Raw genomic sequence first — 12898 nt, 5'->3', positions numbered from 1 at the left:
TCCCTCCCCTGGAATTACTATTATTAACCACCACTCAGAATGTCGGTAGCAAAATGTTAAGGAATGTACCCAGCACAGATGAGAAAGAAACAGCATCATGTGGAAGCTGCAGCCTCCTTTATATGCAACAGCTCTCCTTCTGAGCAAGAAACAAGAGCGCACCATGCTGCTGATTTCCAAGAGCTGCTAATTCACCGTTGAGCTCTCAATTAACATCCTATTGAGATTTTTAAAGCCTGTAACTGGTTATGGACTATCTATCTGGTCACAGTTCTTCAGATGTGACTCACTGAAAGACCTTCTAAAGGGGCTTTGCACCAGGCTGGCGTTGCACAGTAGATGTCAGCAGAGAGGTTTCTGAGTAAGGATGCTGTTTTAGGGAAGTTCCTACCACATGAGAATTAAACTAAGACTAACACATGTTTTCTCACTGCTTACACTCCGTGAGTTTTATAAACTAAACCAGCGTTGCTCAAGGTGCTGCAGAGGGCTCCAGAGCACAGGTTTGGACACCATGGGGCTGCATGCCCTAGACACGCCCATACCTGCAGCAGCAGTGGGCACCTCAGCAGTGCCATTTTGCTGTCTGCACAGACCTGAAACATTTTCTGCTGATACTATTCCCTGCTCAACAGCAACACAGACAGTGCATTCATTAGAGCATGTTTTGACTTTGGTTTGTTTGGGGTTTTTTTTGGTGAGAGCTGGTGTTTTGAATGTGATTACTGTGAAACACTGAATACGTTTCAATATGGAAAAAAAAAGAGAAAAAAAAAATAAGCAAAAGGACTGCTAGTGTCTGCTATTTTTTCTTTCCACCAAGCTGCTCACCACATGGAATAGTGGTGAACACAGAGAAGATCTTACACGGGGTGGCAGCACATCGTAAGGCACTTTGATGAGTGATGGTTACTTGAGGCTGGTCCTCATTATCTGGAAACTGAAACCTGAAAGACTGGGACAGGCCGTGCTAGACAGATTTATGTTGGATGCAGAATATCACCAAACTGATTTGCCTGCTGATTTTTGGGTCAGCTTGCTGCAGCCCAAGGCCCACAGTCCAGAAATGATGCCTGAGAGGAACAGCTGAGAAGTGACCTGGTGAGTTCTCCAGGAGTGAAAAAGTCTGAAGGTTTGTGATGACATGGTAAAGAATTTTGTGTGCAGACACATTCCAGACAGACAGCTCCCATGCAGAGGCACCATGGAGTTCCTGATGACAGGTCAGGTGGTGGACTTCAGAGACTGAAAGTACATGCAGCTGCCTACTCCAGTTAACTGCTGCACTCACCATGGTGTCCAATGGTTGCTGAAAAAGCAATGAGCACTTCACGGCACCTTCCCCTCAGGCTGGTAGATTCCGGCTGCCTGGACTGTCCCTGGAGAGAAGTGTGTCTGTAAATTAAAATAGGGTGCTTGTAGGAGACTTTGTAAGTACAGCCATAAGTGAAAATGCAAGATAGAACTAGAGATTTGTGCTTTTTGCGTTACTGAAGTTGTACTTCTCTTATCACCAACCGAGAAAGTGAAGCAGTCCACGCAGAAGAGTGTACCAAGGTGGTTGTGTTGGGTGTATCCTAGTAAAGCTGCATGAAAACTAGTTTCTGCCAGTGCAGCCAGGCATCTAAGAGAGACATCAGGTGTCAGGTAGTGTTTTATTACACAAGTTATTTATACAGAGATATACAGAGGCGCCTTTCCATCAGAATGGCAGCCGTGTTTTCCATCACTTGCTACTATCATCAGCAAGATCACTTCCTGCCAAACTGAGGCAACGGGGGTGGCACTTTGATGTCTTGACCTTTTTCCAGTTTCTTCTCGCAGTCAACTAAATAATTGACCCCATCGATGACAATCTGGACTAGCTCCACCTGCAACAACAAGAAGAAAATAGTAGTAATAGAATATTTAGCACATGCTGTTAGTAGAGGAAGGAAAAACTGGCTTGTACTGCAGTGACAGCAGGTAAAGCTATAAGTAAGGAAGGCTGTGGCATAAAGATCACACACAGTGGCACAGGGATTAAGGGTCATGCTGGCCCAGTGGAAAGCCATTGTAATTCCCTTCTCCTGTTTGCCCTGAGTTTGTGCTACCAGCAATAGAAATTTTCACATGGGCTCCTAAAGTTACTTCCACCAAATTCTACTCCTACTTGTATTCCTATAGGAACAAAGCAAACAAACAAATATCCTTATATAAAATGTTTAGGCATGAGTTGAGAGACCTATTTCAAATGTGACCACCGTGAGGGTGCAGGATCCTCCACAAATGTCTGCTGAGAAGTAATGCCTGGCACAGCCAGGGGAACCTGTCCGTTGTGTTCCCCACACTCGACATATGAGGATGAAGAAACCAAAACAGCGGTGCTGTGAGTGCTCAGCATCACTGGGCAGTTCCTGCTGCAGCAGCTTTTGCCATTGCTGTGTCTTCCCAGCTGCTCACAAGCCCGTATTGCCCCTGTGCCTGGGGGAACATTTATGTGAGTACAGAGTTGGACAGAGACCAACTGGGATGTGGTGCAAGGAGAGGAAGACAGAGGCTCATGGTCCCAATTCAGACTGTCCCTGAATGCTGTTGGAGGCACAGGGTAGGAGTCCTTCACATGTCTGGGGCTGGGAGGATGGCAGGACTAGAGACAGCCTGAGAAACTCATCAAACCAGAGTCTTGTGCCTCTTCACAGGCGTGGCTCAGGACTGTATGTTCCCTGGCAGATGACCATGAACCCTGCTGTGATGGTTAGTCAGCTGTGGAGAAAGATGTCCTCCTCATTCTGCCAGGCACGCTGGCTTGGCTGAGACCCTTTTGCCAAGCCTGGGACCCACGTCTCTGGAGCAGAAGCACTCATCCTGAAGTCATGCTGGCTCTACATCATCCATCACTCCTTTGTTTTCAGCTCTTGATTTACACTGGCAAGGGCGGTATTAGCTCCAGGCCCAGAGGAGCACCACAATTTGCAGTTCTCCATGGCAGGGGATAGTAAGTAGTGGTGCCTTTGTAACTGTTTGCAAAATTGCTGAGGAATACAAGGTGCCTTGTCCCCAGCAGACTTTCTCCACAGGTGGTGATATGCGAGGACCACAGGCCCTGTGGTATTGTTAGCCAGCAAGCTATAGCACTGATTTTTCTTAATCTTCATGAAATGGTTCATTAGCAACCTTTAATGACTGGTTTGTTAAAACCAAATACAAAGACTAAATCCCATTGTCTCTTTATTGTGACAATCGCTGATTTTCAAGGGATTTGTTTTTACTATCAAGCATTTCAGTTGCTTAGCAGTTTATTTTATTGTCTTTTACAGACCAGCTGTGTTGGGAAATCAGAGGTCTGAATTTGCAGCCTCCAGGAGAAAGGGAATTTCATATTAAGTTTGCATTGACCAGTAAGTGTAACAAAGCAAAACTACAAACAATTTTATCTTGCACCTTTGGGAACATAATTCATTTCTGCAAACACATTTACCACATAATGGAATTTATTTTATTATGTACTGAAAAAAAAGTTTTATAATAAAACATTTATATCCCCTTGAGTTTGTCTTGTCTTATTTAGATTTCAAAATCTTCAAGGTGGGGATTGTATCTTATCTATTGGCTTAATCCTTTGAGCCCTTGCTGTACAAGGCATCACTGACTTCAGTGGAAGTCTTCATATAAGCAAAAATTTGTAGGCTTAGGCCATCTGTCAGTAGAACACATATTAATTAATCATGCTATGTAATCCTTTTGTATTATTAGTGTTATTTTAGTATAAAGCACACATGATGATGTTTCGGGTATTAGTAAATGTCTTTGTCACATACTGTTTTTGCAAATAACACAGTTCAATACTTTTTCACTATAACTTATTTAGGTCTAGATCCAAAGGAACATAGCTGCCTACATCATACTCCAAAATTTAAGATTTCCAAACCTCTGTCCAAATGCCCCTTGGCTGTGAAGACATTCAAGGCCATGTCTGAATAAGAAAGCCCAGAAGACCTGACTTGGCTCTGTCCCAGTGGCAGAAAACCCAAGGTGAGCAAGGAAGGGAAGCTGGCTGGCTGGGGACCAGTTTGAATCGAGTTTTAATTATCACGGGGTTATATTTGTGCTATGAAAACCTACCAAGAATCAGGCTGAACTCAGGTTTTGCGCTGCAACAGCAGGACCAAACTGCATCTGTATCTAAGCTGCCAAAGCCTCTCGGTGCTGTGCTGTTCTGGATAAACACACCTTGACAGCATGCTTTTCTCTGCAATTGAGTTTTAACTTGCAGCAAAGCCCCCAAGGTAATTAAATTTTGCTGCTGGGCGAGCAGGCAGCCTTTCAAATCCTGACATGTACAAGGAGGCTGGCATCTGAGCTCAAACTGTGTGTTTCTTCAGTAGTGGGTCCTCAGGAGACATCAGACCCACCAGGGCCTGGCTGCTTGACCATAGCTAAGAGGTTGCAGCACATACCTGGGTGTGAAAGACATGTTTGACAGAAGGTTTGAACCTCTGTTTCCTGTCCACTAGCAGAGTGCTCAAATCACTGGACTTAACAGTGTCTTTCGAGGCAAATTTTTGTCTCAGTTGCTCTTGACATGGCCAAGGGTGAACACAACCCTGGTCTCAGTGAGGAAAGGGAAGCAGTAGCAGTGCCACAGGACTTACAGCGTGTGACCTGGAGTAAGGGTCTGGCTGAGGCAGAGCTAGTGGGAGGAGGCTGCAGCTCTTTGACATGGCTGTTTCTTCCCCATCCCCCAGTAGATTTGCTCTTAGGAGCTGTTTGGCTTTATAAAATACTTAAATATTAAACTGGAATGAGGTCTGGGACCTGAGTCTCCCAGGAGAGCAGCAGCACCACCAGGCTGTAGGGTCATTTCCACTCTCTGGCACAACAAATACTCATTCAAACTGAAATAGCTTCAGAACAAATGTCTGAGATGAACCCATCTCATCGTAGCCTACAGCCCAACAGGGAGGGCTCAGAGCTGACAATTAAATCTTCGCCCTGATTTAAACCTAGCTCCCCTGCGTCTTTTGCTTAGTGCCACACAGGACATGTGGAAATGGCACCAGCTCCTCTTCCTCGGTTATTTTGGAGTGAAGTGGTTGTCCTCGTCCTGTTGTCTAACTGCAGAGAAAGTGCATGACTCTGAATGCTGAAAGGAACCCAACACCTTAAACCAGTCTTGCTTTCAGTGCTTCATTCCCTGGGTGGGTTAGGACTGGGTCCTTGCTTCTTTCCCCAACATTTTGCAGCAGGTAGAACTGGTACCACCCAATGTGCTAGCTCAGTGCCCACTGTACAACTCACAAAGGTGTCTCATGTCCAGCGCTGCAGAGACCACCGGACACCGATCTCATCGCTGGGCACTCCAGCAGGCAGGCAGGTCTAACGGTTTGTGCTGCGATGCTGAGAAACATTGTCCTGAGGGTTGTCTGTTACCAGAGCCAAACCTTTCCAGCACCTGCCTGTTCTCAACAGAGATCCTCAAGCACATGGTGCGAGCAAGTCATGTTTGTGGAACTAGCTCATTGTTGGTTTTTTTCATTGCCACAACAGGAATATTTGTCAAGCACTTCATGCACGTTAATAATTTTTCTTTGAGTAAATATTTCTATTGGATCAGATTCATCAGGAGAAAAAAACTGCCGTGGCTCCACTGAGGTCAGGGAAGCAAACCCAGCCAGAGGGAAACTGACTCCCATCAGTACAGATCTGACCTAAAAAGTAAGGAAAAAAAGCAACCAAACAAACAAAAAAAGAACAGATTACCTCTGAGCGACCCATGCGGTCCAGGTTGGAGATATCATACACATCTGCTACAGCTGCCGTGTCCACCCCGCCAGTGCCACGCTTTTGCAGACGCAGGTTCTCCAGGATTTTTGGAAACCTGGGATCCTATCAGAAGAAACAGGTTTGAGTTTATTGCCTTTTACCCTGCGTATGGCACCAAATTGTTGCAATGCTATTATCCATGACTTTGTAGCATCTCCAGACCGACAGGCAGAGATGGATAGTTTTCTCAGTCCTCGGATTACAGCCTGTCTTGGCAGCTGTCTGCTGAGTGGATTAATTTCCATAACAAATACAATAATTTGCAGAATAAAAGTGTGCTCAATTAGTCATGCATTATCCCTGGGACCTTCTTACACATCGTGCTAACGTGCAGTTGCTGTAAGCTGTCATTTTTCATTTGTTCCTTTATAAATCAGCTGATTTATGTCACTGGCCTTTTAAATGACTTCTGTACCTTGCTAAGCCTGGGCAGTTTAACATGGACTCCAGCACGTAAACCAGTTCCCAGGTTGGAAGGACAGGTCAGAACGTATCCAAGACGCTCATTCCACATGAACTCCCAGCCCCGTTCTTTAATTAATCTTTCCACCTATGATGAGGAAAAAAGAAAAAGAAAGCAAAAAGAAAAGGGCAGCATACAAATGTCTTACTTTAAGATATCTGCTTATAGCTGAGGTTCTTTTAATCATGTGTCTGTGTTGATGATGAACTTCACTAACAGCAGTGGAGTTGCATAAATTTACACCCAAGTACAGTCTGGTTTGGATTGAATGCAAATATTTGTGCTCATCAGGTACCAAGATCCCCAGTGCATATTACCAGGAGTTCTTCATTGTTTTCCCATGACCACTAGTTTGCAGACTCTTTGTCATTTTATCACAAAGCCATATGTCATGGTGGTTTGGTATAGCCTTAGCCTGTGAATCCGTATCTTCACATAAGAATTACGGCTCTTGCCATATATTTCTAACCTTGGTAATTTTGGAACAAGGTTGCAACACACCAGCCCAAAGAACTCAAACGCTGTGAAGCAAACAAAAGGAGCTGAAGCTGAGTTTTGTGTAATTTTCAAGGTGATGCCATGACTCTTAGGGAATGACACTTGACTTCTAAATGCCTAGTATTAACAGCCACACTTCCATTATAAGGAGACAACATAGCTTGTATATAATGCTTTTCATTAGTAGATCTCAGACCAGATTAGAAAGAAGAGTGAAATAATTATCTGCAGAAAAAGCACAAGGGTCTATTGACCTTTGAATATGCTGGTACACTGTTCACTCATCTACGCTTCCTGGACTCCAATATCCACATACTGTTTCAATTCACTTCTCCACAGAAGAATCAGATACATAAACCAGCACATGCTCACAAGACCTCTGCTAATAGAGCTGAAGACTTCTGTTTTACAGAAGAGTTCAGAATAAAGGTCTCTTCTAACATGATTTGTGGTGTGAGGCCACCAGAATTAAGAGTGGAAAACTAGACCTGATTTCCTGCCTCAGACACCTGCTCAGGTTGCAGTTCCCAAAGCTGTCTGACTACTTCCCATGGCCAGGTCCATAGGTCCACGTCTGTTGAACATGAGCTGAGCACAGAAGCAGAGGTAGAACTGGGAACAGCATCTGGAAGCTGTGTCACCTGGACAGTATTCACTCTCATGGGTACACCTTGGAAACCTAGCAGGTTACCCACCCCAGTGCCAAAGAGGCATACATTAGGTGGTTTTGTGTTCCTGGGTTCTCAAACATACTGCGTACTCGAACTTCCCTATGGATGCTCTGAACTTTCTCTGCTTCCACAATCAAGAGATTGTAGTTCCCCACTGCCCCTACTTGGCTTTGCTTTTTTTGGTTGGGGGCTGTCAACTGATATGGAAGGGGTGCACAGCTGTACCTGCTTACACTTACTGGGGGGTTTCTGAGACAGGCATATCTCTAGAAGACAAAGAATGCCAAGGTCAGAAGAATGAAGCAAGTGGTCCAAGGCTGGCCCAGTAGGCATTTCCATACCCAGGAAGAAAAGCAGTGTGATGGACACAAATGCTGTTCCTCCATAGTTCAGATGAAGTGAGCTTGCCAAGGATCCCAATGGGGAGAAACAGTTGTTTTATGCAGCCTGAATATTCTTACACTCTCAGAGACAATGCCAAGCTACTTTCAGTCTGACATGGTTTGTAACTTCCAGGGTTTCATGTATTATGGCAATCCAACCAGGAATCATGTGGTCAAGAGTAGTGGAGAAGTGTTTGGCTACATCACCTGTCCCACTGCACCTTGCTGTGTTGCCTGTGGGACACAGTGAAATCCTGTTTCTCTGTTGAAGCAACTTTTTCCGTGCCAGAGCATTACACGGGGCTGCACTGGGCCAGAGCCAACCTGCAGCTTTACCTGGATTGGCTAGACAAAACTGTTTCAATCCACCTGCCATCTCATGAAGGCTTTTCTTGTCTTTATGAATAGCTAGACCAAGAGCCTTGGCTATCAAATCACAAAACCCCTTATCTCCCCAAAAGTGGCAATGAGCCAACAGGTCCTAACAGGTCTTGTGTGCAACCTCAGCAGCATCCACTCTGCTTGTAGCATCGGGGATGAGAACAAGGAGGCTGGGCCAAATAAATTCTTCATTCAAGCAAATCAAGCAATCCAAATAAAATGCTTGATTTATTAATTCTCACAAACCCACAGGCACAAAATGGCAAAAAATTTATATTTCTTTAGCCAGCCTTTGCTCAAGATTTTAATGGAAAAGCTACAAGGATGATTTATTTATTTTTCTGTATAACTCAGCTAGCCATTTGCCCATGTTTCCTTCTTCAACTGCATCAGCGTGAGTTGCTGTGTGGACTGGTGTTACTTCATTTTGCTGCTCCTGGAGATGTCAGTTCAGTATGAACAGTAAGCAGTGCTGACAACAGTCCAACAATAAACAAACAGGAATAATAAACTCATTGAGATGGTACCTCTTTTAAACCACGGCAAAATCTTTCAAACACTCGTTTCATGTTGCCACCCTTCTCCATGGAGATCACCCTGGTGTGGTCCTCTTCATTAATCCAGACAAGAAATGTCTTGTTGTTGTTATGCCTAGTTGAGAGGGGGAAAAAAGAGAGTATCTTTAAAAAGACAAGCCCTGATAAATAATTATCAGTATCCTTAGTTTTACCACAGTCTTTCAGGGCTGTGGAGACGTTAAGCGCAGCAAAGTAACATTGTTCTGTGGAGTTGGAGATTTGAGTGGGTTTCACAGTTGGATCCCCCATGCCAATGGTATTACATGGGTTTCTCAGGCACAGTGAGAGGAGCAGTTTTTCTCAGCACATCATGCTGCCACGGTGCTGAACGAGGTAAAACGTATTGTCCTCTAGCACAAGGACAGCCAGGAGGTGCAGCAAAGGGAGAAGCCAAGCTCTGCATCCTCTGTCACCAGAGACAGCTTTTATTGTTCTTAGAAATTTGTGTGGATAAGAGAAAAACATAACATTTACATGCTGCTGGGGGCCAAGCAATATGTCCTTACTTAATTGTATTCTCCCCTAAATCAAATCCCAGTGCCATCTTTGTCGCTTGGTAGCACTGAATTGCCACATCAGTCAAGTTACCGTGCCCGAGGACGGCAGCTGCACGTTGCTTCTGGACAGCACATTAGCGATGCTGGCTTGTCAGTCAAGATAGAAATGCCTGAAGGTACCCACTTCAAACAGATCAGTTGTGGCTAGGTTTATTAAGTGCTGGGTCAAAGCTGAGGTCACTTTTCCTGTTTGTTTGCTTTGTTGTTTTTTTTCCCACTTTCTGTGTCTTCTTCTGCAGCCTTTGTACAGCACATAGAAGGTGACTGATGGGGTCAGACTCATTTGTACAAACACTGGTATATTACCAGGTTTGAGACACATGAAATTTGGAAGCTCAAATTCACCAAGAGCCTGACTTTCAGCTGGTTGTTTACTGCATTTCCTTTTGTTTGCACTTGTAGTTTGCCACTGCAACACTGAGCAGATATAAACATCCTGTGCCCTGACATTATGGTCACTCAAGGTCCAGTTACCTCATCTTCAGTCACGTACGAATGTTCAGGGGAAGGTTTTCCAAATAGTTTAAGGTTGGCCTGGCTCAGCTCCCCCCTGAATTAACTAAATCTCCCCATTGCTTTAAGAAAGGCAGACAGAGGCCACGCTGAGTCCATTTAAACTGTGGCATTGCTGCTGGTGAGGTCAGTGGGAGGAGTCCTGCAGCCCATAACCAGGACAGGATTGCTAGCATTGTCAGCAAAATAATTTCCAGAATGCGTACTCTTTTTGATAATTTGTTGCAAGAGAAAGGCAGGTTTTCCAAATGTGGCTTACTGAAATATTTTCCAATCACACTAGGTTTTTTTTTCCAGTCTGCCTGATATTTCACATGTAAAACAAGGCAAAAACAGGTCTTTTATTCGGGAGATCCCTGTATAGTAATTCTATTGTTGGTACTTCTCCTGTGTGTTTGTAGAGACAATGAATTGAATACCTCAGCTTTATAATTTTTAAATTTTTTTTCCTCAGACTTAGAATGGGGACCAGGGAACTAATCTGAAGCTTGCTGAACTAAAAAAATCCTTCCAGATTTCCAGCAGCTCATCAGGTTTCATGAGTGATCAGTGCCAGCTCCCGGACAGAAATCAGGTTTAGCTCATCACAGCTCATCACTGGCTCTACCTCTGAACATAAGCCAGTATTGCCAGACACTGCTTGGAGAACAGTTGGGGTTTTTTCCACATAAAGTCCCATCCTTTCTGAAAGTCCTGAACCTGCTTAGGGCAAGGAGATAGGCTAGGTGATTCCTCAAAACCCTTTTTAGTCTATTTTTTCAGGATTAAAGCATCTGATAATGCCTAGAAGTATATCAGGATGGATGCAGATGCTATGAACTGCACAGCTGCCCCCATCCTCAGGTGTGTGCACTGATCTCAGAGCCTTTCTCTTTGCAGAAAATATCATATTTGGACACAAAATACGTCAAGTGTGTTGTGACAGTAGAAACAGACCTAGAACACAATAGGAAATTCAACTTCTGTATGGCCTTTTTGTCCAGTTCATTTGGAAAGAAAGGGTTACTTTCAGCTCTGGGAATTATTAAACTAACACTCTGTCTTTTGAGAGTGAGGAGGGGGACAGGAATTTGCAGTGCGGTGTCCTGCAGCTGTCTGGCCAATGGTTCCTAGCTGGCAGCATGGCTACAATGTGGTGTTAGAGCTGCCTTTGTAAACTCAGCTCTGCTGACTTGGTGACTCACAGGCTGTTTCCCAATTTTTATTTCTATTTAACTAGAAATAGAAATAATGGGCATAAAAAGCCAAAGAAGGAGCCACACCTATGATGCTGTGTTGTGTGGTTGGTACTAGTGATGGCTTCTTGAATAGAAAAGTCTTACCCTTTCTGTTGTTCATACTGGATTTTGGTTGGTTGGTTTTTTAATTAAGCAAGAAAACTTTTTTTTTTTTTTTAAGCAAACTGACCATGCTGTGAGTACGGGGACAGAGTGACTGCAAGGTTAGGACAAGCAAGATCTGTAACACAATCTTTAAAACAAAACACAAGCTTCTGCATGTCACACAACATACCAGATTCCTCTGGCATCTGGCCAGTCACGTGCCATCCCAGCACATGTTAGCAAAGGGGACACAGGCTTGTCAAAGAGAAAATGATCCTGGACACCGAAATGGGGCCAAAGGGAGAGAGAAAGAGAGAGAGAAAACAAAACAAAATTCAAGTTTATTCAAGGCAGTAGTAGAACACTGTCTAACACATTTTATGTAAAGGCAATCAACGTACAAGGAAATCACATAGAGCAGCTTGTGAATCTAGTTCCTTCTTCTGAAAGCTAAAAGCACTTTACCCAGGTGATTTTTTTGAGTCTTGGAGATTCTCACTGACATTGGTAATATGATCATATTTTGCCAAAAACATTTTTGAAATGTAGGGAGGAATGGGAGGTGGGAACCTAATACCACATACACACACCAAAGGGTACTCCGGAGGGACCTGACTGCTAGCACCCGGGATGTTTTCTGCATACAGACATATTTCAGGGTAGGAGAAGGCAAAGTGTTCTTAAATATGGGGAAAAAAAAGAAGAAAAGATGGTTCTGGAAAGATATCTCTGCAGCACAGAGATTCAGCAATTTATTCTAAGCATGAAGTCAAGGCAGGAATTAAATCAGTGCTAAGCTTGACCTTTGGACTAACAGACTTGTTCTGTTCCTTAACAGAAATGCTATTTCTGATTTAATAAATGTAGCACTTGCTGTGTCACTGACTTGCCACATTCCAGATAATTTAGATTTTTTTTTAACTGACTTATTTCTTTCCCAAAGCAAATAAGTATTTGATTTTCATATATGTGCTGAAAATGTATCAGTTCCTAATTCCTCAAACACTGCCATATCAAATGTTGTGTGGGGGTTTTGGCAGTGGTTTATTGGTTGTTTTGTTTTGTTTTAAATCTAGGGTTTAATTAAGAATAGTGAAGCAAACTATCTAGAGTAAATATCACATGGTATACAAGTTGATATGCTGTGCTTCTTTTTCCCCTTAGGGGAGAATTTTATGTTTTAATCTTTGAATACCCTGTGATGGACATGATACAGCCAGGACCTCAACCATGCAGAATGAAAAGGTGTAGAGTTCTCTTTGCTTATCACAGGGACACAACATTTCCTTCCTCAGCTTGCTCCACTCAACACTTTTGCTTGAAGGAAAAATTCCCCTTTTTGCAAGAAAACAGCTGAGCACAATTAGTTCCCCTAATGTGCATATGGCCCAAATCTGCAGAGTACCAAATGCCCTCTGTGCCAAATGTCACTGAGCTGGCACTGATTGCACCTTACTGAGATCAAATGGTGCTTATCAAAGGCTGGCAGAAAGCCTGGTACCATAGAGGTTCAAGGTCCTGAAGTACTGGAGGAGGTAAGCAATAGTATGAGTTAAAGATAGAATCTGAGGTTAGAACATTCGATACCCTGATTTCTATAAGTTTGCATTAGCATAAAAAGTAAACAAAACAAGGTAAAATGCTGAATCAGTGAAACCTATCCCACTTCCCAAAGGACTTAGACTTAAACCATGAACGAATTATATTCTCCACACTCCTATTTTGAC

The 12898-nt window shown here is 43.6% G+C and overlaps 1 protein-coding gene across 1 annotated transcript in view; it reads right to left on the bottom strand.

The window, feature by feature from the left end:
• Window positions 1-1640: 1640 nt before the first annotated feature.
• The window catches only part of LOC104530337 (creatine kinase S-type, mitochondrial), a 17271-nt gene continuing 6013 nt past the window's right edge, over window positions 1641-12898 (bottom strand). The window contains exons 5-9 of the mRNA XM_010174892.1: window positions 11362-11447; window positions 8729-8852; window positions 6221-6355; window positions 5743-5868; window positions 1641-1871 (exon numbers count right to left, since the gene is read on the bottom strand). Of these exons, the coding sequence (XP_010173194.1) occupies window positions 1752-1871; window positions 5743-5868; window positions 6221-6355; window positions 8729-8852; window positions 11362-11447 (591 nt within the window). The 3' untranslated portion in view covers window positions 1641-1751. The remainder of the gene's footprint in view (window positions 1872-5742; window positions 5869-6220; window positions 6356-8728; window positions 8853-11361; window positions 11448-12898) is intronic.

This window comes from Antrostomus carolinensis, unplaced genomic scaffold, assembly GCF_000700745.2.
Source record: "Antrostomus carolinensis isolate BGI_N321 unplaced genomic scaffold, ASM70074v2 scaffold13829, whole genome shotgun sequence".
Classification (NCBI taxonomy): domain Eukaryota; kingdom Metazoa; phylum Chordata; class Aves; order Caprimulgiformes; family Caprimulgidae; genus Antrostomus; species Antrostomus carolinensis.
Note: the sequence above shows the minus strand (reverse complement) of the source record. Positions and strands in the feature narration are given on the sequence as shown.